Source organism: Somniosus microcephalus, chromosome 3 (genome assembly GCF_052327205.1).
Source record: "Somniosus microcephalus isolate GS21.2 chromosome 3, FLI_Smic_1.0, whole genome shotgun sequence".
NCBI lineage: Eukaryota > Metazoa > Chordata > Chondrichthyes > Squaliformes > Somniosidae > Somniosus > Somniosus microcephalus.
Genome location: NC_140989.1, coordinates 183,896,346 through 183,915,176, shown reverse-complemented (window position 1 = coordinate 183,915,176; position 18,831 = coordinate 183,896,346). Strand labels below are relative to the sequence as shown.

At 42.5% G+C, this 18,831-nt stretch overlaps 1 protein-coding gene across 5 annotated transcripts in view; it reads right to left on the bottom strand.

Annotated features, from left to right (window-relative positions):
* kif25 (kinesin family member 25) overlaps positions 1-18,831 on the bottom strand; it is a 277,704-nt gene that overhangs the window by 233,216 nt on the left and 25,657 nt on the right. For 4 of the 5 annotated variants that reach the window (XM_085982016.1, XM_085982015.1, XM_085982012.1 and 1 more), the window contains exons 3-5: positions 18,477-18,599; positions 5,631-5,769; positions 4,236-4,339 (exon numbers count right to left, since the gene is read on the bottom strand). In XM_085982016.1, the coding sequence (XP_085838142.1) occupies positions 4,236-4,339; positions 5,631-5,769; positions 18,477-18,599 (366 nt within the window). The remainder of the gene's footprint in view (positions 1-4,235; positions 4,340-5,630; positions 5,770-18,476; positions 18,600-18,831) is intronic. The other variant, XM_085982014.1, reaches the window with a different exon arrangement.

Below are 18,831 nucleotides of genomic sequence, written 5' to 3'. Positions count from 1 at the left end.
TTGGAGTTCGGTTGGCTGGTCGGTGGGTTCCGGTCCCGTTGCCGGTTTCAGCTGCTCCGAAATAACGATTTTCATTTAACTGGGCTTATTAAGCCCACCATGCGTACTACCCGGCCCAATCAGTGGGTACAGGTATGCTGCTCGCCTTTGCTAACCTCTTCGATTCAGGTGCATTCAAGGGGTCCATGTAGACTTTGGATTTCATTTCCTTTCTGATGCTCCTGATAACTGGTCTTTGGAAGATGACTGCTGCAAGAGCAAAGGCTGCTCCTCGATTTGATGACGACTCCCTCCATGCTCTTGTGGAGGGAGTAAGAGGGCACAAGGAGGTTCTGTTCCCTCCCAATGGCTGGAGGAAGCCTCCTCAGCAAACAAAAGCAGCCTGGCTGCAAATTGCTGAGGAGGTAAGCGCTAGGTTGTTGTGTTCACGCACCTGGGTTCAGTGCCGAAAAAGGTCCAATGATCTGCTACGCTCAGCAAAAGTGAGTATAACATCACACTTACCTTCAATCTGCTTCCCATCTCTTCTCATCACCAGCACTCTGCATTGTCAACCTACTCCTCCACATCCCAACTTACCATTACATCCCTTGCACCCTTAACGATCCCTCTCTCTATGTACAGAATCACTTCACCATCCTACTATGCACCCCTCACACTTGTTCTCACTGTTATACAATGACAACAACTATCAACGCACAGGGAGGCAACTTGGTATTGGCACCTCACTCCAGCTTTGTCTCCCTCTAAGATTCTATGTTATCGATTCTTTACACTCACTCCGTCAATCTCGCTGAAACTCCACTTGTGTCCCTCATTGCAGGAAAAGAGAGCCCACAATGAGGGAGAGGGACAGGACAGGAGGAGGCCCGCTTTCGATGGCACATTTAACAAACGCTGAGGAAGCTGCTCTCGACATTGTTGGAGGTGCAGAGGAGCTAGAAGTGGGGGACGGAGAGATGGGCGCAGTAGAGCAAGCTGGTGACAATAGATTTGCAACCCTCTCATTTAGATTTCATGAGTGGCAGCAGTGGAGACTCCTCATCGGAGGCCGGAGGGTGCTCCTAGTTCTGCTCACCTTGTGGAAGCGGATGTGCCAATTCCACCAGCACATCACCACATTGCTTACCGTGAGGCAAGGGATACACTAATCCATGCCAGATTCGTGTAACTTTACGCATCAACCACATGTGGCTGGCACATGGAAATGAATGTCCGGCCGACCTTAACACACCATACAGCATCTGTACAATAAACTGTGGTTTCCTTTCACTCTCACCGCCATCATTTAAAATGAAAGGCACCCTGACCCCTCACTGTGCAACTTCCATTTCTGAGCACACATAGGCCAACTCTTTGAATCTTTGTCATCGCATTTCTTTAATACATTTAAAATCACGATGACAAGCGTTACTTTGTATGAGATCAAAACACCCAAGTGGCTATCCTTGTGACTATTTGTGTGTTAACTTTCTCTTACGTGTGCTTCTACGTGGTGCTTCTGCTGTGGCTTCAGCAGATGCAGAGGCATCTTACTCACTTCTATGCTGCACCTGCTTAGACGCCTTTGGTGGGCATCCTCTGGGTTTGTGAGCCTTGGAGGGCTCCGCAACAGTCTGCTCCTCCTGCGGCTGTGCAGGGGCTGAGATGGCCATCTCAGTTGGGTGAGGAATCTGGGCCTCTGAACGAGGGCTCCACAGTGGCATGGGTGTGAGTGCTTGGAGAGGAGCCTACACTTCCTTGTTGTGGACCACCAACAACCCTCTCATGGGTCACCCGCACTTTACTTTTAGCAAGTGGCTGGAGAGCACCTTGCTGCACATCAGTGGGGCCATGAGGACCCGTCTCTGTACTGACAGTCCTCATAATGGGACGTCCATGTACCTCTGGTTCCTCTCCTCAATAGATGCCCATCTATCCTCCAGAGCATTCCATCTATTTAGAAGAGTCACCATTTTAATTTGAGTCTGGCGATTTATGTCCTCCATGGAGGTTGCCATCCTTTCCATCGCGGCACCTACATTCACCATTGCGTGCACCATGGTATTGCTCATGTTTGACATGGACTTCTCCATTCTCTGCACACTTGCAGTTACCATGGATGCAAACCCTGTCAGAGACTCTTGCACTTGTTCCTGAAGTTCCAGCACCGCTCTCTTTCTGGATGGCCCCAGAGGCACAGCATCTACATGCAGCTAAGCAGAGCTGGGAGCGCCCTGCAGCCTCTGACGAGGACTCTCCACTGCTGTCACTGTCTCCACCATCTGCTGATGCTCACTTGTGAGCTGTGATACACCAGGTGACAACACTACTCTATGTTGAAAATGACCCACTGAGGTGTACGTATCTGCGCTGGTGCTGGCTGCGCTGATTTCTCGTGACGCTGCTCCCTCAGAGGCTGCAGGTTTCTCTGAGGAGTCGTCCGGCTCTTCCTTCTGGACAGTGGGGAGGGGGCTCTTGATGGGCCTGTGGGGGAGTAAAGGCATGAGTTAGACATGTGATATTTAGGTAGCAGACACATCCTAATGTGCAGATGATCAGAAGTCAATCTCCATGAACATCAGATGCCATCTCACTCACTCATGAAATCTAAATGAGAGGGTTACAAATCTATTGTGTCACCAGCTTGCTCTACTGCACCCGTCTCTCCGTCCCCCACTTCCAGCTCCTCTGCACCTCCGATGATGTCGAGAGTAGCCTCCTCAGCGTTTGTTAAATGCTCCATTGAAGGTGGGCCTCCTCCTGTCCTTCTCCCTCTCATTGTGGGCTCTCTTTTCCTGCAATGAGGGACACAAGTGGAGTTTCAGCGAGATTGATGGAGTGAGTGTAAAGAATCGATAACATAGATGCTTAGAGGAAGACAAAGATGGAGTAAGGTGCCAACACCAAGGTGCCTCCCTGTGTGTTGTTAGTTGTTGTCATTGTTAACAGTGAGAGCGAGTGTGAGGGGTGCATAGTAGGATGGTGAAGTGATTCTGTACATAGCGAGAGAGGGATCGTTAAGGGTGCAAGGGATGTAAGGGTAAGTTGGGATGTGGAGGAGTAGGTTGACAATGCAGAGTGCTGGTGATGAGAAGAGATGGGAAGCAGATTGAAGGGAAGTGTGATGTTATACTCACTTTTGCTGAGCGTAGCAGATCATTGAACCTTTTTCGGCACTGAACCCAGCTGCGTGAACACAACGACCTAGCGCTTACCTTCTCAGCAATTTGCAGCCAGGCTGACTTTGTTTGCTGAGGAGGCTTCCTACGGCCATTGGGAGGGAACAGAACCTCCTTGTGCCCTCTTACTCCCTCCACAAGAGCATGGAGGGAGTCGTCATCAAATCGAGGAGCAGCCTTTGCTCTTGCAGCAGTCATCTTCCAAAGACCAGTTATCAGGAGCATCAGAAAGGAAATGAAATCCAAAGTCTACATGGACCCCTTGAATGCACCTGAATCAAAGACGTCAGCAGAGGTGAACCGCACACCCACACCCACACCCACACCCACTGATTGGGCCGGGTAGCACGCACGGCAGGTTTAATAAGCTCAGTGAAATGAAAATCGTTATTTCGGAGCAGCTGAAACCGGCAGCGAGACCGGAGACCGCCGACCAGCCAACCGAACACTGGGAAAATCATGGCCTTAGTGGCATTAACCCACACCTGCTACATTAAAACAGCATAGGAATGTTGCATGAATATGAGCGATTGTCCATTGTTATCACCAAAGTTATTTCTAGCCTTAAAACCAAGGCCACTGATACACTGCTTGCACAGAAATATGGAGAGAATTGTGGATTTTGGTCCCCAAAATCTGCAAACCAGTGACCCTAACTGAATCATGAATGTGACCTCCAAAACACGAGGAAATATCCTGAAATCCCATGCAAAATGGAATTTAATGAGTTCAGTGGCCCTGCTAATGACTTCCCTAACCTCTCCGCCTCGCTACCTCTCTTTCCTCCTTAAAACCTACCTCTGTGACTACCTGTCCTAATTCTCCTTATGTGGTTCTGTGTCAAATTTTGTCTGATAACGTTCCTGCGAAGCGTCTACTACAATAAAGGCGCTATATGAATGGAAGTTGTGATCATCAGATCATTTTTATGCAAACTATTAGAATATAAAAAGATATGAAAAACAGAACATTGTTTTAAAACTAAAATCATTTTTTAGGTTTGGTGCTAATAGAATAATTTATCTTAATTGGCTTTGATAAAAATGCAGAATATAACATGAGCTAAGCACTTACAATTAGGGCATTGTGAAGCATCTTCCGTTTATGCTTCTCTCCGCTGTATCTGCCATTAACTTCCTGAAGAGATTTTTCAAGTTGAAAGACTTGTCCCTGGAGCTCTGTAGTCATAGATGAGTAACATTATTTTTCTTTTCTTGGCAATTTTCTCAGCTTATTTTGTCTCTCTCCCCTCCCCCCCCAATTAACCATTTGATGGAGTATAGTTCCATGAGCATCTGTCGCACTCCAGTACCATGCCCATTATTTTTGTGCGACCCTCATATGGATCAGCAGGCATCACAGCCACACCTGGTCCTGTTCTCAGCAGAACAGTAATCAGGCTTGGAAACAGTGACTCCCGAACCAAGGGCATTGAGGCTAATTGTAGCTCACTTGCCACTGCTCCAACTAAGATCAGCTAACTCAGCATAGACAGAGATCAGATCAGCATTTGTCTTGATCTTTATGGCTAGGGTACTCAATGGATAAACTCAGAGTTTTCAGGGAAACTCAGATCAATAGCATTAAAGATAAAATAAGCAATTTATTTAAAAAGAGAGACTTTTTATTGATAACTTTTTAAATATAAAAATACATCTTATCGAAGCGTAAACCCATTATTTGGCTTTTTGTAAGTTACCAGCAAAGTAAAGAAATAACTGACTTCTGCTGAGCAGGTTTACTGGCATCATAATGGTTAAGAGAGAGGGCAAAGCTAAGGGGTGTACTTTCTATACCGTATCTTAATCCCCTGAGAACCTTAAAGAGTTACAAAACTCTGCACAGGGCAAATTAAGAGAATGTTTGATACTGTAATTGCTAATCTAGCCTACTCCTGTAGTATGGCTGAAGACTTTATTCTAAAGTATTATATTTAGTGACAAGAGGTCTGATGTAAGGAACAAAGCACCTGTAATGGGGAAAAAGTTGAACAATGAAAAATGGCGAAGGTCATGAGGATTTAATATGTTACCACATTTTATATGGTCAAAAATCACGGGTGCTGCAACCTACCTCACATATCATGACAATATTATTATGTGCGTGCACAGCACCTGGTTTCCTCAGAACGCATCAAGCTGGGCTATATTTCTATAGTGTGCTTAAGAATAAGGATCCTATGAGGTAGGCACTCTATTTTATTTTGTGCACTTGGATCAGCTGTACTTATAGCGTGGCAGAGACTAGAATTTCATCCCCAAAAGTCTGGGCTGGATTAAAACCTAAATTCCAGAAGTGAAAGGACAGTACGCTAACTTATTGTGGCATCCAATCCCTTAAAACAGGTCACTTGCAATGCACTAGAAAATAATTAAAATTAAATATTGAGAGTTAAATTTTACAATATAATTTTAAACATATTTGTTTGGGGAAAACTCTTCAAATTATACTTCATAACATGATGCTTACTATTCATATCGCTAGTGTGCAAATGTTGTTTCTCACTGACAGCATAAAATTCCTTCAAGGTTGTTTTGCATTTTTCTTGAAAAATATTAGAAAAATCAGTAGCCAATGAATGCAGCGACTTTAGCTCTTGCTTCAAGACCTGTACAAAAATAGAAAAAGAAAAAAACAGCAATGAGACCCTCATAACACAAACACATTTATCATAACAAAATATATGGAGAGAGATTTTCCATTTTATCCTGAGGTTTTACATAATATATATTCTGTTTTCTTATTAACCATCTCTAATGCCAAATCTGTATCACAATCAATCCTATAGAGACAAAGATTTTAAAAATGTTTTATATGTTATTCACTCAGTGATGAGTGGGAGATATTTAAGGATATGCCCAAATTAACCATTCATTGGCCATAATTGAATTTTAATAAGAATAAAATACAACTCTGGTTTAGATAATTTGCTCATCAGCAAGATTAAGATGAGCGACAACAGACTATAAAGAAAAGATGACAATTAAAAAAAACCTCAGCTGCCTTCCCCCCTCCCCCGTCATTCTATATATACACTCCAATGCAGGTTTGATCATTTTCTTGTTTAAGTTGGAAGAGTTTAAAAAAGTATGTAAAAATTCTCCTGTAATGGAGAGATGTTATATTTACAGAAGTACAATATCAAAATTTGTGGATGACATCAAATTGGGGGGTATAGTTAATACTGAGGAGGACAGTGGAAAAATACAACAAGTCGTCCAAGACAGAGTGGGTGTCTAAACGGAATAAGGAGGGCACCTATTCCTTGTAAAATAAGTCTAAATGGGGTAGAGGTGCAAAGGGATTGAATGGTATAGATTCACAAATCATTAAAAGTAGCAACGCAGGTTAACAAAAGCCATATAAAGTGCAAACAAAGCACTGGGTTTCATTTCTAGAGGAATATAATTCAAAAGCAGAGAAGTTATAGTTAACATATATAGAACCTTGGTTAGATCACACTTAGAATACTGTGCACAGTTCTGGTTTCCATATCACAAAAAAGGATATTGAAGCACTGGAGAAAGTGCAAGAAGGTTTACAAGGATAATACCAGAACAGAGAGGGTACAGCTATCATTAAAGAGACTGAGAGATGACCTGATAGAGGTCTTTAAAATTATGAATGCGTTTGATAGGGTAGACGTAGAGAAGATGTTTCCACTTATGGGGGAGTCCAAAACTAGGGGCCATCAATATAAGATACTCACTAATAAAGCCAATAAGGAGTTCAACAAAAAATTGCATTTATATAGCACCTTTAACATTGTAAAACATCCTAAAGCACTTCACAGGAGCATTAAACAAAATTTGACACCGAGCCACATAAGGACATATTAGGACAGAGCTTGGTCAAAGAGGTAGGTTTTAAAATCTGTTACATCTCTAACTTTTTCCAGTTCTGATGAAGGGTCACAGACCTGAAACATTAACTCTGTTTCGCTCTCCATGGATGCTGCCTGACCTGCTGAGTGTTTCCAGCATTTTCTGTTGTTATTTCAGATTTCCAGCATCCGCAGTATTTTGCTATTGTAGTAGGTTTTAAGGAGCGTTTGAAAGGAGGAAAGAGGTAGAGATGCAGAGAGGTTTAGGGAAGGAATTCCAGAGCAAAGGGCTTCGGCAGCTGAAGGCACAGCCGCCAATGGTGGAACGATTAAAATCGGGGATGTGCAAGAAGCCAGAATTGGAGGACTGCAGAGATCTCGGAGGGTCGTAGGGCTGGAGGAGGTTATAGAGATAGGGAGGGAGCGAGGCCATGGAGGGATTTGAAAACAAAGATGAGAATGTTAAAATCAAGACATTGCTTAACCGGGGGCCAATGTAGGTCAGCGAGCACAGGGGTGATGGGTGAACGGTAATTGGTGCGAGTTAGGACACGGGCAGCAGAGGTTTTGGATGTGCTCAAGTTTATGTAGGGTGGAAGATAGGAGCCTGGCCAGGAGAGCATTGGAATAGTCATGTTTAGAGGCAACAAAGGCATGGATGAGGGCTTCAGCAGCAGATGAGCTGAGGCAGGGGCAGAGTCAAGTTGTGTTATGGAGGTGGAAGTAGGCGGTCTTGGTGATGGCGCGGATATGTGGTTGGAAATTCATCTCGGGGTCAAATATGACATCAAGATTGAGAACGGTCTGGTTCAGCCCCAGACAGTTGCCAGGGAGAGGAATGGAGTCAGTGGCTAGGGAACGGAGTTTGTGGCAGGGGCAGGAGACAATGGCTTCGGTCTTCTCAATATTTAGTTGGAGGAAATTTTTGCTCATCCAGTACTGAATGTCAGCCAAGCAGTCTGACAATTTAGAGGCAGCGGAGGAGTCGAGAGAGGTGGTGGTGAGGTAGAGCTGGGTGTCATCAGCATACATGTGGAAACTGGCGCTGTGTTTTCGGACGATGTCGCGGCAAAGCAGCATGTAGATGAGAAATAGGAGGGTGACAAGGATAGGGGGACTCCAGAGGTAACGGTAGTTTGCAAGGACAGGGGGTCAAAGGTCAGTAGTTTGAGGAGAGGGGAACAGTACCTGAGGAGAAGGAACAGTTAACAATATCAGCTAACATGAGGCCAAGAAGGGAAGTTGGGTGGTCAGCAGTTTGGTGGGAATAGGGTCGAGGGAGCAGGAGGTGGCCCACATGAGCTCGGAGAGGGCATGAGGGTAGATAGGAGAGAAACTAGAGAGAGATGCAGATCCAGGGCTAGGGCAGAGGGGATACCTTAGGAGATATGGCCCGTTGGGCTAGGGGAAGGGAGGGAAGCTGAAGGATGGTTTCAATCTTAGTGACAAACTAGTCCATAATTGCCTTGCACTTATTGTTGGAGGCGAGGATGGAGGAGGCAGGGGAGAGGGGTTTAAGAAGATGGTAGTGGAGAAGAGAAGCCAGGGGTTATCTTTGGATTCCAGGAAGATCCTGGAATAGTGAGCAGTTTTGGCAGAGGTGAGCAGGACTCAATAGTGTTTTATGTGATCCACTCAGATCTGGCAATGATTGGCTAAACCATATCCATTCAAGTCTCTGTCCCTTGGACTTAAGGGAGTGGAAACGAGGCTCATACCAGGGGGAACGACCAGGGTGAGAGAGAGTAATGGTTTTAATAGGGATTGTCCCGGTGTGGGTGTGATTGAGCAGATCGGTAGCTGCAGAAATGTGCTGAATGGAGTGCCAAAGGCTAGACAGTTGGGAATTTGAAAGTGCAGTTGCAAGTGACTTGGGGGAGTTTTTTTTCCAGGGTTGGACACAGAAGGAATTGGGGTTGGGAGGGGGACGTGGATGGAAAGCAATATAAGGAAGTGATCAGAGATGGCCTTATTTGTAATTGACACTATGGGAGTAGAGGCCACGTGCGATGGCAAGGTCAAGGGGGTGGCCATGAATATAGGTTGTGGAGTTTATATTTTGGGAGAGATTAAGGGAGGATAGGAAGGTAGTGAATTCAGAGGAGAGCATGATGAGTTGAGATGGAGGTTGAAAACACCGAGGGTGAGAAGTCTCTCAATGCTGAGGCTGAGGGAGGAAAGCAGTGAAGATATCTTGGTGAGAAACTTGGCGTGATACTTGGGTGAGCGCTAGAGAACAAGGATTTTAAATGAGAGTCGACTGAAAAGGATGACAGGGTACCAGAGGAGTAGGGGCACAGACCAAGGTGTGTTCAGGTGCAACATGTTTACTCAGATAGTGGTGAGAATGTGGAACGGACTATCACATGGAGTAGCTGAGGTGAATAGCATAGATACATTTAAGGGGAAGCTAGGTATGAACATGAGGAAGAAAGGAAATGTTGATAGGGTGAGATGCAGTAAATAGATTAGGAGTGGGAGTAGGCTCGTGTGGAGCATAAACACCAACGTGTCCCGAATGGCCTGTTTCTGACCTGTTAATTCTATGTAATTCTATTTAGACAAAGTGAAAAACTTGGTGGGGGGGAGGGGGGTGGAATTTTCCAATTTCATGTTCTCAGTGGAGAGTATGGTACCTCAGCAAGGTAAAATCGGAAATTCGGCTGTACACTGGACAAAAGATCACCCGTCGTGTGTGCTCAAATGTATGATATGTGTAGCCAGCGGTGACTTTCCGCGCCAGGAGCGCACTCAGCAAATCACTCAACTCCAAATTGTGATCCACTCCAGACAGGAAGTTAGTAAGAGCAAGTGCTACAGACAGTGCATAATCTAGGCAAAGGATTATCCTGCAGAAATAATCAGTATCTGTGTTAGCTTCAAGGTTAATTACTTCAGGGACAAGCAGGGATTAAATGAACCACAGGCATCCAGAACAGCTGAAGAGTGGAGAAATAGCTGGGACACCCTGCTGCCACATGGGTATATTTTCCTCATGATTACAAAAAACATGTGAATATATTGGTGAAGAATTCTGATAGTTTACATAAACTTGCTGTGAAATGCATTTTTCTCACCTACATGTGCTTCTCTCCCGTGGATAAAGTGCCGAGTTCCAAATAACAGAAGCAGAATAAAGCTTGCTGAAGACTTGTTGATTGCTTGTTAATGTCTGCAATGTGCTCATTTAAGTCAGTTGGGGCATTCTTCGTGGGGAAATAAATTCAAAGAGTAATATTTTCATAACGTCAGACCTGCTGTTAGTTTTTGAACAAAGGTCTAGGTAGCCAAGCCTCAGCAAAACATTAGTAGAAGCAATATGGCTGTTTTTGTGGGACAGTGGTGATCATTTCTGACCTGTTCTCTCCTGTTAGATATGGCTCCTGCTGCACAGTTGGGCAAATAAATTGTCATTGCCTACTTCCACAATATGCTCTATGAAGACACTGACTTGCATAAAGTCTTGTACTTCATAAATAAAGTCATGTAATGGCATCACTGTTCCCAACTGCACTTGCCATTCATTATGGTGATCCTGTGTCTTTAGCAAAGAAGAACTGTTATGTTGTGTGCCAGATATGGCCATGCTGTTCAAAAGTCAGTGAGACTGAAATTTACAAAAACCAATGTGGGGATCAGGTACTTGCATGCACCAAAATGAATGTACCAGGAATATTTAGCCACATAATAGTTCAAATCGCCCAATATTTGGCTCAGTACGTGGCTTTGTTCCATTTTACTGATTATATTAAAAAAACACTTTTGGCAGGTCAGGCTAAAGATTTTGTAGAGATTGTACTGGCGTTTTTTGTTTCTTTTGCAAAATTAGTTGCCATAGAAATGGGAGTAGCACCAATTGTGGAGGGGGAACATGGAAGGAGACAGCAGCAAGGTAATAACAGGGGCAGTGGTGGCTCAGCACTATGCCAACCATTCCCAAGCACACCGAAAAAAGAGGCCTGCATGACCATGAGTTAACATAAGAACATAAGAAATAGGAGCAGGAGTAGGCCAATCGGCCCCTCGAGCCTGCTCCGCCATTCAATAAGATCATGGCTGATCTGATCCTAACCGCCAATCCACTATCACAGAACCATCTCCTGAATCTAACAGAATTAGACACACGAAATAGGAGCAGGATCAGGCTACACAGTCCCTGGGCCCGCTCCGCTACCCACAGGGCCATGACCAATCCGAACCTAGACTCATGTCCAAATTCCTGCCCGCTCCCCATAACCCTTAATTCCCTTTACTTCTAGTTGTTTTATATTTTGCCAGATGGGTAAGTTTACAGGTAAATTTTGTGATTCTCTTTTCTTTCCCCCTTTCTTCTCCCCGCATCACATGACGTTATTTATAAAAGTATAAGACTTTATGCAAGTTGGTGCCTTCATAGAGCATATTGTATTTTCACGCATTTATTATGAATTTTATTTTTAGTGGTATATAGTAAGTTGGCAGGGAACCAACATGGGCAGTTGAAGGACTCTGGGGCAGGAGAATTCAAGGATTTGATGGTCCATTTTATGGTGTAAGCCAGTTGTTTATCAATATCATTTTAGTAAATAGATAGTGATTTTTTTTTATATAAAGAGAATGAGTTTCTGATTATTTTATTTTTACTAACGGAATATTGAGATTTTGGATTTATTTGCCAATCGGGCATTTTAATACACCATACAGAAGCGTATCAGACAAAGACTTTTAATTGAGTAGATAAATGCACAGATGTACTTTTCAAATCAAAAGATCCATTTCTACAATTAAAGAATAAAATAAACAATTCTACCTAATCTTTAAATAGATAACCATTCAGAAATATAGGCCGTGATTTCCCCTACCGAGGTGGGTCCGGTGCAGCCGGGGTTGGTGGCGGGGTGCGACCCCGCTGCTGGCTCCAGCCCGATCTTACCATGATTGGGCTTGTTAAGCCCACCCAGCACGTTTCCCGGCCAACTGAAGGAAGCGGGTTTGATGACGTCACTTGATGACGCGTCATCAGCCGGTTTCCTTAGTGGGTTCCTTACCCGCTGTCAAAAAAAAAACATTTTCCCAGCCAACCCAACACCAAACGGGCCCACTGACCCCCCCCAAAAACATTCCTCCCCCCCCCCCATAGTGTGTTTCAAAAATACTTGTGCTTTTATCTATAGATGCAGCAGACAGTGTCTCAGGGTCAACTGATGAGATATCAGAATCTCTATCTACAAACAGAATAATGACCCTGGCAGAGACAAAAGATGAAGAAGTTTAGTTAAGTTGTGAATCTACCCAATGATCAAAGACTCATTATTTCAATAATTAAATGTGTTTAAAATTCTGTGGTCACATTGGACTGTGAATACAAAATAACTTGGATAGCAAAGAAGTAAAAATAGCACGGTGACATTGGGGATAAGGGCTGCAAGAACAAGGAAACATGAATGTTAGTGCCAAAACATTGAAACTATTGAGATTTTTTTTCATTTCCTGGCAATAGTAACTAACAGTGTATGAAGTCTGGATGGCTGCATACATGATGTTTGCTTCCCTGAGTTCACACTGCAACATCCCTATCCCCTCCCTGATGCCTGTTCATGAAAAAGTCTTGCAAAATTAATATTGGATATCTCATCAACGTACCTAAACAAAAAAGCAAAACGAATGAATTGGAATATTTTCCCTGCCAAACCCTGAACCTATAGTTATATAGTCACAGAGATGCTTCAAACATGAAATACCATATCTAGTATTCATCTTTGCAGGCCAATCACTATGACAGGATCTGTCACTTTTTAAAATTATGTTAATTTATATTCCAGTTAATAGTATCCTCTCTGCCCTATCCCTATAATGCACATGATAAGCAAAGTGGTGAATCTCCCAATTTTTGAAGTGGATTCCAAATAAATAAATTTATATTTTTTGTTAGCATAATCAAATTAAATCATGGACACTGAAAATACAATATTCAACATTAAAACAGTGTACACTGTAGAGTAAATTCACCATTCCCGCACTCACAGCAAGTAGTGCATTCAAAGGGATTGAGAGTTACAACACTGTAGAGCTGATTCTCTGGCCCACACTATTTGGCACCGGTCCTTGATGAGGGAGTATTGGTGAAGTTTTCCACAAAAATAATTTGCTAATTTTTTCCTAATTTAAGGAGCATGTATTCCCTTTATTCACCAACCCCCGCCCCCACTTAGACCAGGTGCCAGCTGTAATTAAGAAGCTGGGGGGTGGGAAATTGAACCTCATTACATCCACTTTACTACCCGGAAAAAGTGCGCAAAGAAGTCCAATTAAAACAGGCCAACTTCCCACACCCAAACAGCGTCAGATATGTCGGACGTCATATTGGTTCGGCGCTACAGAGATGTCCCAGGCATTAGGCTCCTTGAATATGTTAATAAGGCCCCAAACTGTAAATTGGTTTGCCCTGAACGCATTAGGCATGGAGTCTATCACCAAGAAGTTAAGTTAACTAAAAAAAATGACTTACTTTAATGTGGAGCCAGGAGAAGCAAAAGTGGCCCTCCTGGCTCCAAATGAAAACTGTCATCTGCTGTGAGAAACCACTCACTCCTCCCTCTCTCGGACTCACCATACGCCCTTCAGATGGCCGATCATGCTCCCTCCTCCCGTCACCACCGAGCTGCCTCTGGGGCCGCAACTGGCACTCGCAGATTGCCAATACTAATGAGGCCGGCAGATCAATTTGCCGTGGTAATGTTGGCGGCCTCATTAGGCGTGTGCGGCATGTACTGCATTGGTGGTGAGCCAATTTCTAAGCCAGAAAATGTTGTCCTGTACATCTGCCAGCTCACCACGAGGTGGTGCCTGGGAAATGGTGCGTTTCTGTATCTGACCATGGCTCTGTGAAATTGGGATTGGTGCAGAGGTTAAGAAAGAGAGAGTTTATGATCTGCCCTAAATTGTTTAGGGTTCAATTAAACATTTTTGTTTAAAAGAAAGGTGGAGTTTGGGAATTCAGTCTACTAAGCGTAATATTTATCAGTATATTTTGATTTTACTAATTAGAATATCAGTTTATTTCCCATATAGTTTTTTGTCATGGGAACAAAAGTATTGCTCTTACATCCTGTAAGTTGAATCATAATAATGAGATCATATCTGAAATGAAAATCTTTAAATCTCCACACCATATACTTGCTCCTGGACTTAATCAGCAGGAAAAACACATGTCTAAATACAAAGTTAAAAAATATATACACTTAACTTTATTGCAAATGATTATTTGATTTCACAATGATTGATTTACTATTTGTGAATGGGCTGAGCCGTGTTCTTACTCAGTAGTAATTATAGTGGCAAGGAGGTTCTCCACTAAACAACTGAGTTTTTAGCACTTTCTGGGTCCCAAAAACACCAGGGATTTTCTTGCATTGTCTAGGCCCTCTATTTGGTATTCCAAAGTTTTTCGTATTCACAGCAAGATGTTCCCAAACAATTTTCAAACAGGAGTAGGCCATTCAGCCCCTCGAGCCTGTTCCGCCATTCAATTAGATCGCGACTGATCTGTAGCTTAACTTCATCTACCCACCCTAGTTCCGTGACCCTCAGTATGTTGGCCTAATGAAAATTTATCAATCTCAGTTTTGAAATTTTCAATTGACCTGGCCTCAACAGCTTTGTGGGGGAGAGAGTTCCAGATTTTTGCTACCCTTTGTGTGAAGTGCTTTCTGACATCACCCCTGAATGGCCTAGCTCTAATTTTAAGCTTATGCCATCTTGTTCTGGACTCTCCCACTAGAGGAAATAGTTTCTCTCTATCAACTCCATTGATCATCTTAAACACCTCCATTAGACCACCCCTTAATCTTTTATACTCAAGGGAATACAAGCCTACTCTATATAACCTGTTCTCATAATTTAACCATTTTAGTCCAGGTATCATTCTAGTAAACCTCCAAGGTCAATATATCCTTCCCGAGGTGTGGTGCCCAGAACTGAACGTGGTACTCCAGATGGGGTCTAACCAGAGTTCTGTATAACTCGAACATAGGGATTGAAATAAAAGATAGGAAAGGATCGATCACGCTAATAGGGTATACCAAGACCATCAATAGTGGAAAGGAGGTGGAGGAAGAAATATGTAAACAAATATATGAAATGAGTGAAGGACATGGAATAATCATGGGAGATTTTAACTACCCCCAAATAAACTGGCAAGAAGAGGTAGCGAAAAATGTCCAGGGAATGGAGTTTTTAACAATGTGTGCAGGACTCCTTTCTTACCCAGTATGTAAAAAGCCCAAGAAGAGAGGGAGCGCTGCTGGATCTAGTAATGGGAAATGAACCACAACAGATAAGAGAAGTAAGCATAGGGGAACATCTAGGCAATAGCACTCACAACAGAATAAAGGTTTAAAATTAAAATTGAGAAGGACATAAGAAAGACAAAGACCAAAGTAATAAATCGGGAAAAACTGATTTTAAGTGGATGAGAATGGAAATAGGGAAGTAAACTGAAAAAAAACCTGACATAGAAATAGAATCGCAGTGGGAAACATTTAAAACTGTGATCAATGAAGTCCAAGAGAAATATATCCCACTAAAAAGCAAGAACAAACTAGCCAGTAATGACACACCATGGATGAATAAAGAAATAAGGGCAAAATTGAAACTAAAGAAAAAGGCATACACTAAGTACATAATCAAAAAAGGAGAGGATGACAAAAGGGAATACAAAAAGGTTAGGAAAGAAGTCAAAAAAACAATTAGTAAGGCAAAAAGAAACTACAAAATTAAATTATCAAGGAATATAAAAAGAAACAGTAAGGTATTCTACAGACACATAAATAACAATAGAAAAGTCAGGATAGGGTTAGGGCCACTAAAGGATACACACAATAAACACAACAGAGAATGACAGCAAAATGGCAGAAATATTAAATAATTACATTGCCTCTGTATAACAACTGCCTGCCTTTATAATCTTCTGCCCACACCCTCCATGAGAGTGCTTCATTATTATTTTTATCCATTTTTTTTACTGTTATCTATTTTACTACTTTATCTATTTTATTACAGCTGTACCACTTTCAACTCCACTTTCCCACCCGATCCCCATATTCCTTGATTCCCCTAGAGTCCAAAGATCTATTTATCTCAGCCTTGAATATACTCAATGATTCAGCATCCACAGCCCTTTGGAGTAGAGAATTCCAAAGATTCACAACCTTCAGTGAAGAAATTCTACCTCTTCTGAGTCTTAAATGGCCGACTGCTTATCCTGAGACTATGCCACCTAGTTCTAGACTCTCCAGCCAGGGGAAACAACCTCTCAGCATCTACCCTGTCAATGCCCCTCAGAATCTTGTATGTTTCAATGAGATCACCTCTCATTCTTCTAAACTCCAGTGAGTATAGACCCAATCTACTCAATTGATCCTCATAGGGCAACACTCTCATCCCAGGAATCAATCTAGTGAACCTTCTTTGCACAGTCTCCAAGGCAAGTATACCTTTCCTCAGATAAGGAGACCAGAACTGTGCACAGTACTCCAGATGTGGTCTCACCAAAGCCCTGTACAATTGTAGCAAGACTTCTTTACTCTTGTACTCCAACCCCTTTGCAATAAAGGCCAACATGCCATTTCTCTTCCTAATTGCTTGCTGTACCTCCATGCTAACTCTCTGTGTTTCCTGTATGAGGACACCTAAATCTCTCTGAACACCAACATTTTATAGTTTCTCACCATTTAAAAACTGTTGTTTTTCTATTCTTCCTACCAAAGTGAGTAAGCTCACATTTCCCCACATTATACTCCATCTGTCACCTTATTGCCCACTCACTTAACCTGTCTATATCCCTTTGCGGGCTCCTTGTGTCCTCCACACAGCTCCTCACTCTCTCTCTGTTCTCCTGCCCTCTGATGTCCTGCTCTAGCTGAGCAAAATTTCGGGTGCCTCTCCAGTTGGTGTTTACTCCCAATGGTTACATGCCACCTTGTCTTGCAAACACAGAAGTAGTGTTGAGATCTTGGAAGTTTTAAGGAGTGAGACCCAATTGTTTATCTTGAATCCCAGCTAGTGTAACTAAGTTAACATGAATTGTGTAAGTAGGTTGTGTTGCAAGGTTGGTTTGTGTGTTCAACTTTCTAAATGGTAAATAAACAACATTTCCAGTTTGCATTATCAGTAATACTATCTGTCCTGAAGCAGTATGGATGTGCAGGCAAAGCTCGTAAAGAGCTTTTTTATCTTAACATGCAGCCGCAGTCATGGTTTAAAGTGACAATAAACTCTTCTAGCATGCATTATTTATCCACCAGTTTGTTATACTGGCTCATCTTGCAGGTTGTTCAAATTTTTTCCTGATTTACTTCCAAGTCTATTAGCTATTAAATGCAGTTCTTACCAAGCAGACTGGATGGAACTGCTCTGGAGAGGGTACGCAAACAGGACAATCCATACTTCTGCACTTCTTCCATTGGCATCTCCAAAGCAGCATCACAAGATGGAGGTGTTCTAGTTCTCAAGCAGCCATTTCTAAGTTTGTGGTTAGCAAGACCCTTTAAACAGCAACTGCAGCTTTTAGAACCGCCCCGCCCCCCTCAATCCCCCGCTGATAGTTAGCTCCCACGGGCAGGCTCAATCTACTTCAGTGCCAGAACTGTAAAATTTACCCTTGTATTGTTAATGTTACTTCGACCAGTAAGTTTCATTTTACAATTACTGTCTCGGTTACTTGTCCTTGAGGATCCAACAACATGTGTGTAGTTAATTGAGGGAGAGAGAAATAGGATATTCCGATAGGGTTAGATGAAGTAGGGTGGTTGGAGGCTCATGTGGAGCATAAACGCTGACCAGTTGGGCCAAATGGCTTGTTTCTGTCCTGTAAATTCTATGTAAAAAGATGTGTCTGTATGCTTATGAAAATTTAGCACAATGAAAGCGTGTGTGGAAAAGGGGAATGTATAGGTACAATGTTTAATGGACTAACGAACTAACCTTCGCCCTGCAATCAGATAAATAAAATCTGTGTTCCTAAAATACAATGTTGTTTCTGCTGCACTGCTTTCTACGACAATAAACCTGATCACACAAATCATACCTAGCTCTACGTACCCTTAAATGTTACTGTTCATGTGGCAATAGACAACTTCAAGTATATTTATTCACTGACAAACACATTTATTTAAGTTCTATTCTATTCTGTGAATAAGTTATAAGTAAAAAAAAAAAGTCCCATATAGATAATGCAGTACCCTTTATTATATGAGTAACTGGTGCTGGCTACAGCCATTTTCTGTAAACAGCCATTAAAAGCTGCACATGAGCAACACAGAGAAACTCGCTTGCCAATTTTACCTTTCCTTATGCATTGAACTGCCTCATGTCGACTTGTGCCAATATTTCCCTGTCCAGAAATGGACATTCGTTTTGCAGGGAATCATGGGCAATGGCACATCCTAGGGCACTAATCCACCAGATCGCTGTTAAACGTGATAAGCAAATTCCCCAAATGTAACAATGTTTACCTTTACTGCTGCAAATAGCCGAGATAACTGACAGCTGGAATTTTTCTGAATCTTCCGCACATCCTCTAATAGTCTGCGTAAACATGCTGCCTCTTCTCTGCTGTCTCTTACTGATCCACGGCACTATGTATGAATAGGTTAACAGTTGTATGGTCATTATATATATATATACACTGGTAATAAAAAATATTTGTATTCAAATCTACCAGCGTTTCATTTGCAACAGCACACATTTATTGTTCTTAATTACAGACTACCTAGTGACTGTATAATCTACTTGCTGTGATTGATACCAACCTCTATTTAGAAACTAAATAATTTTACTAAAATTACTATATATAAAACAATGCCACTA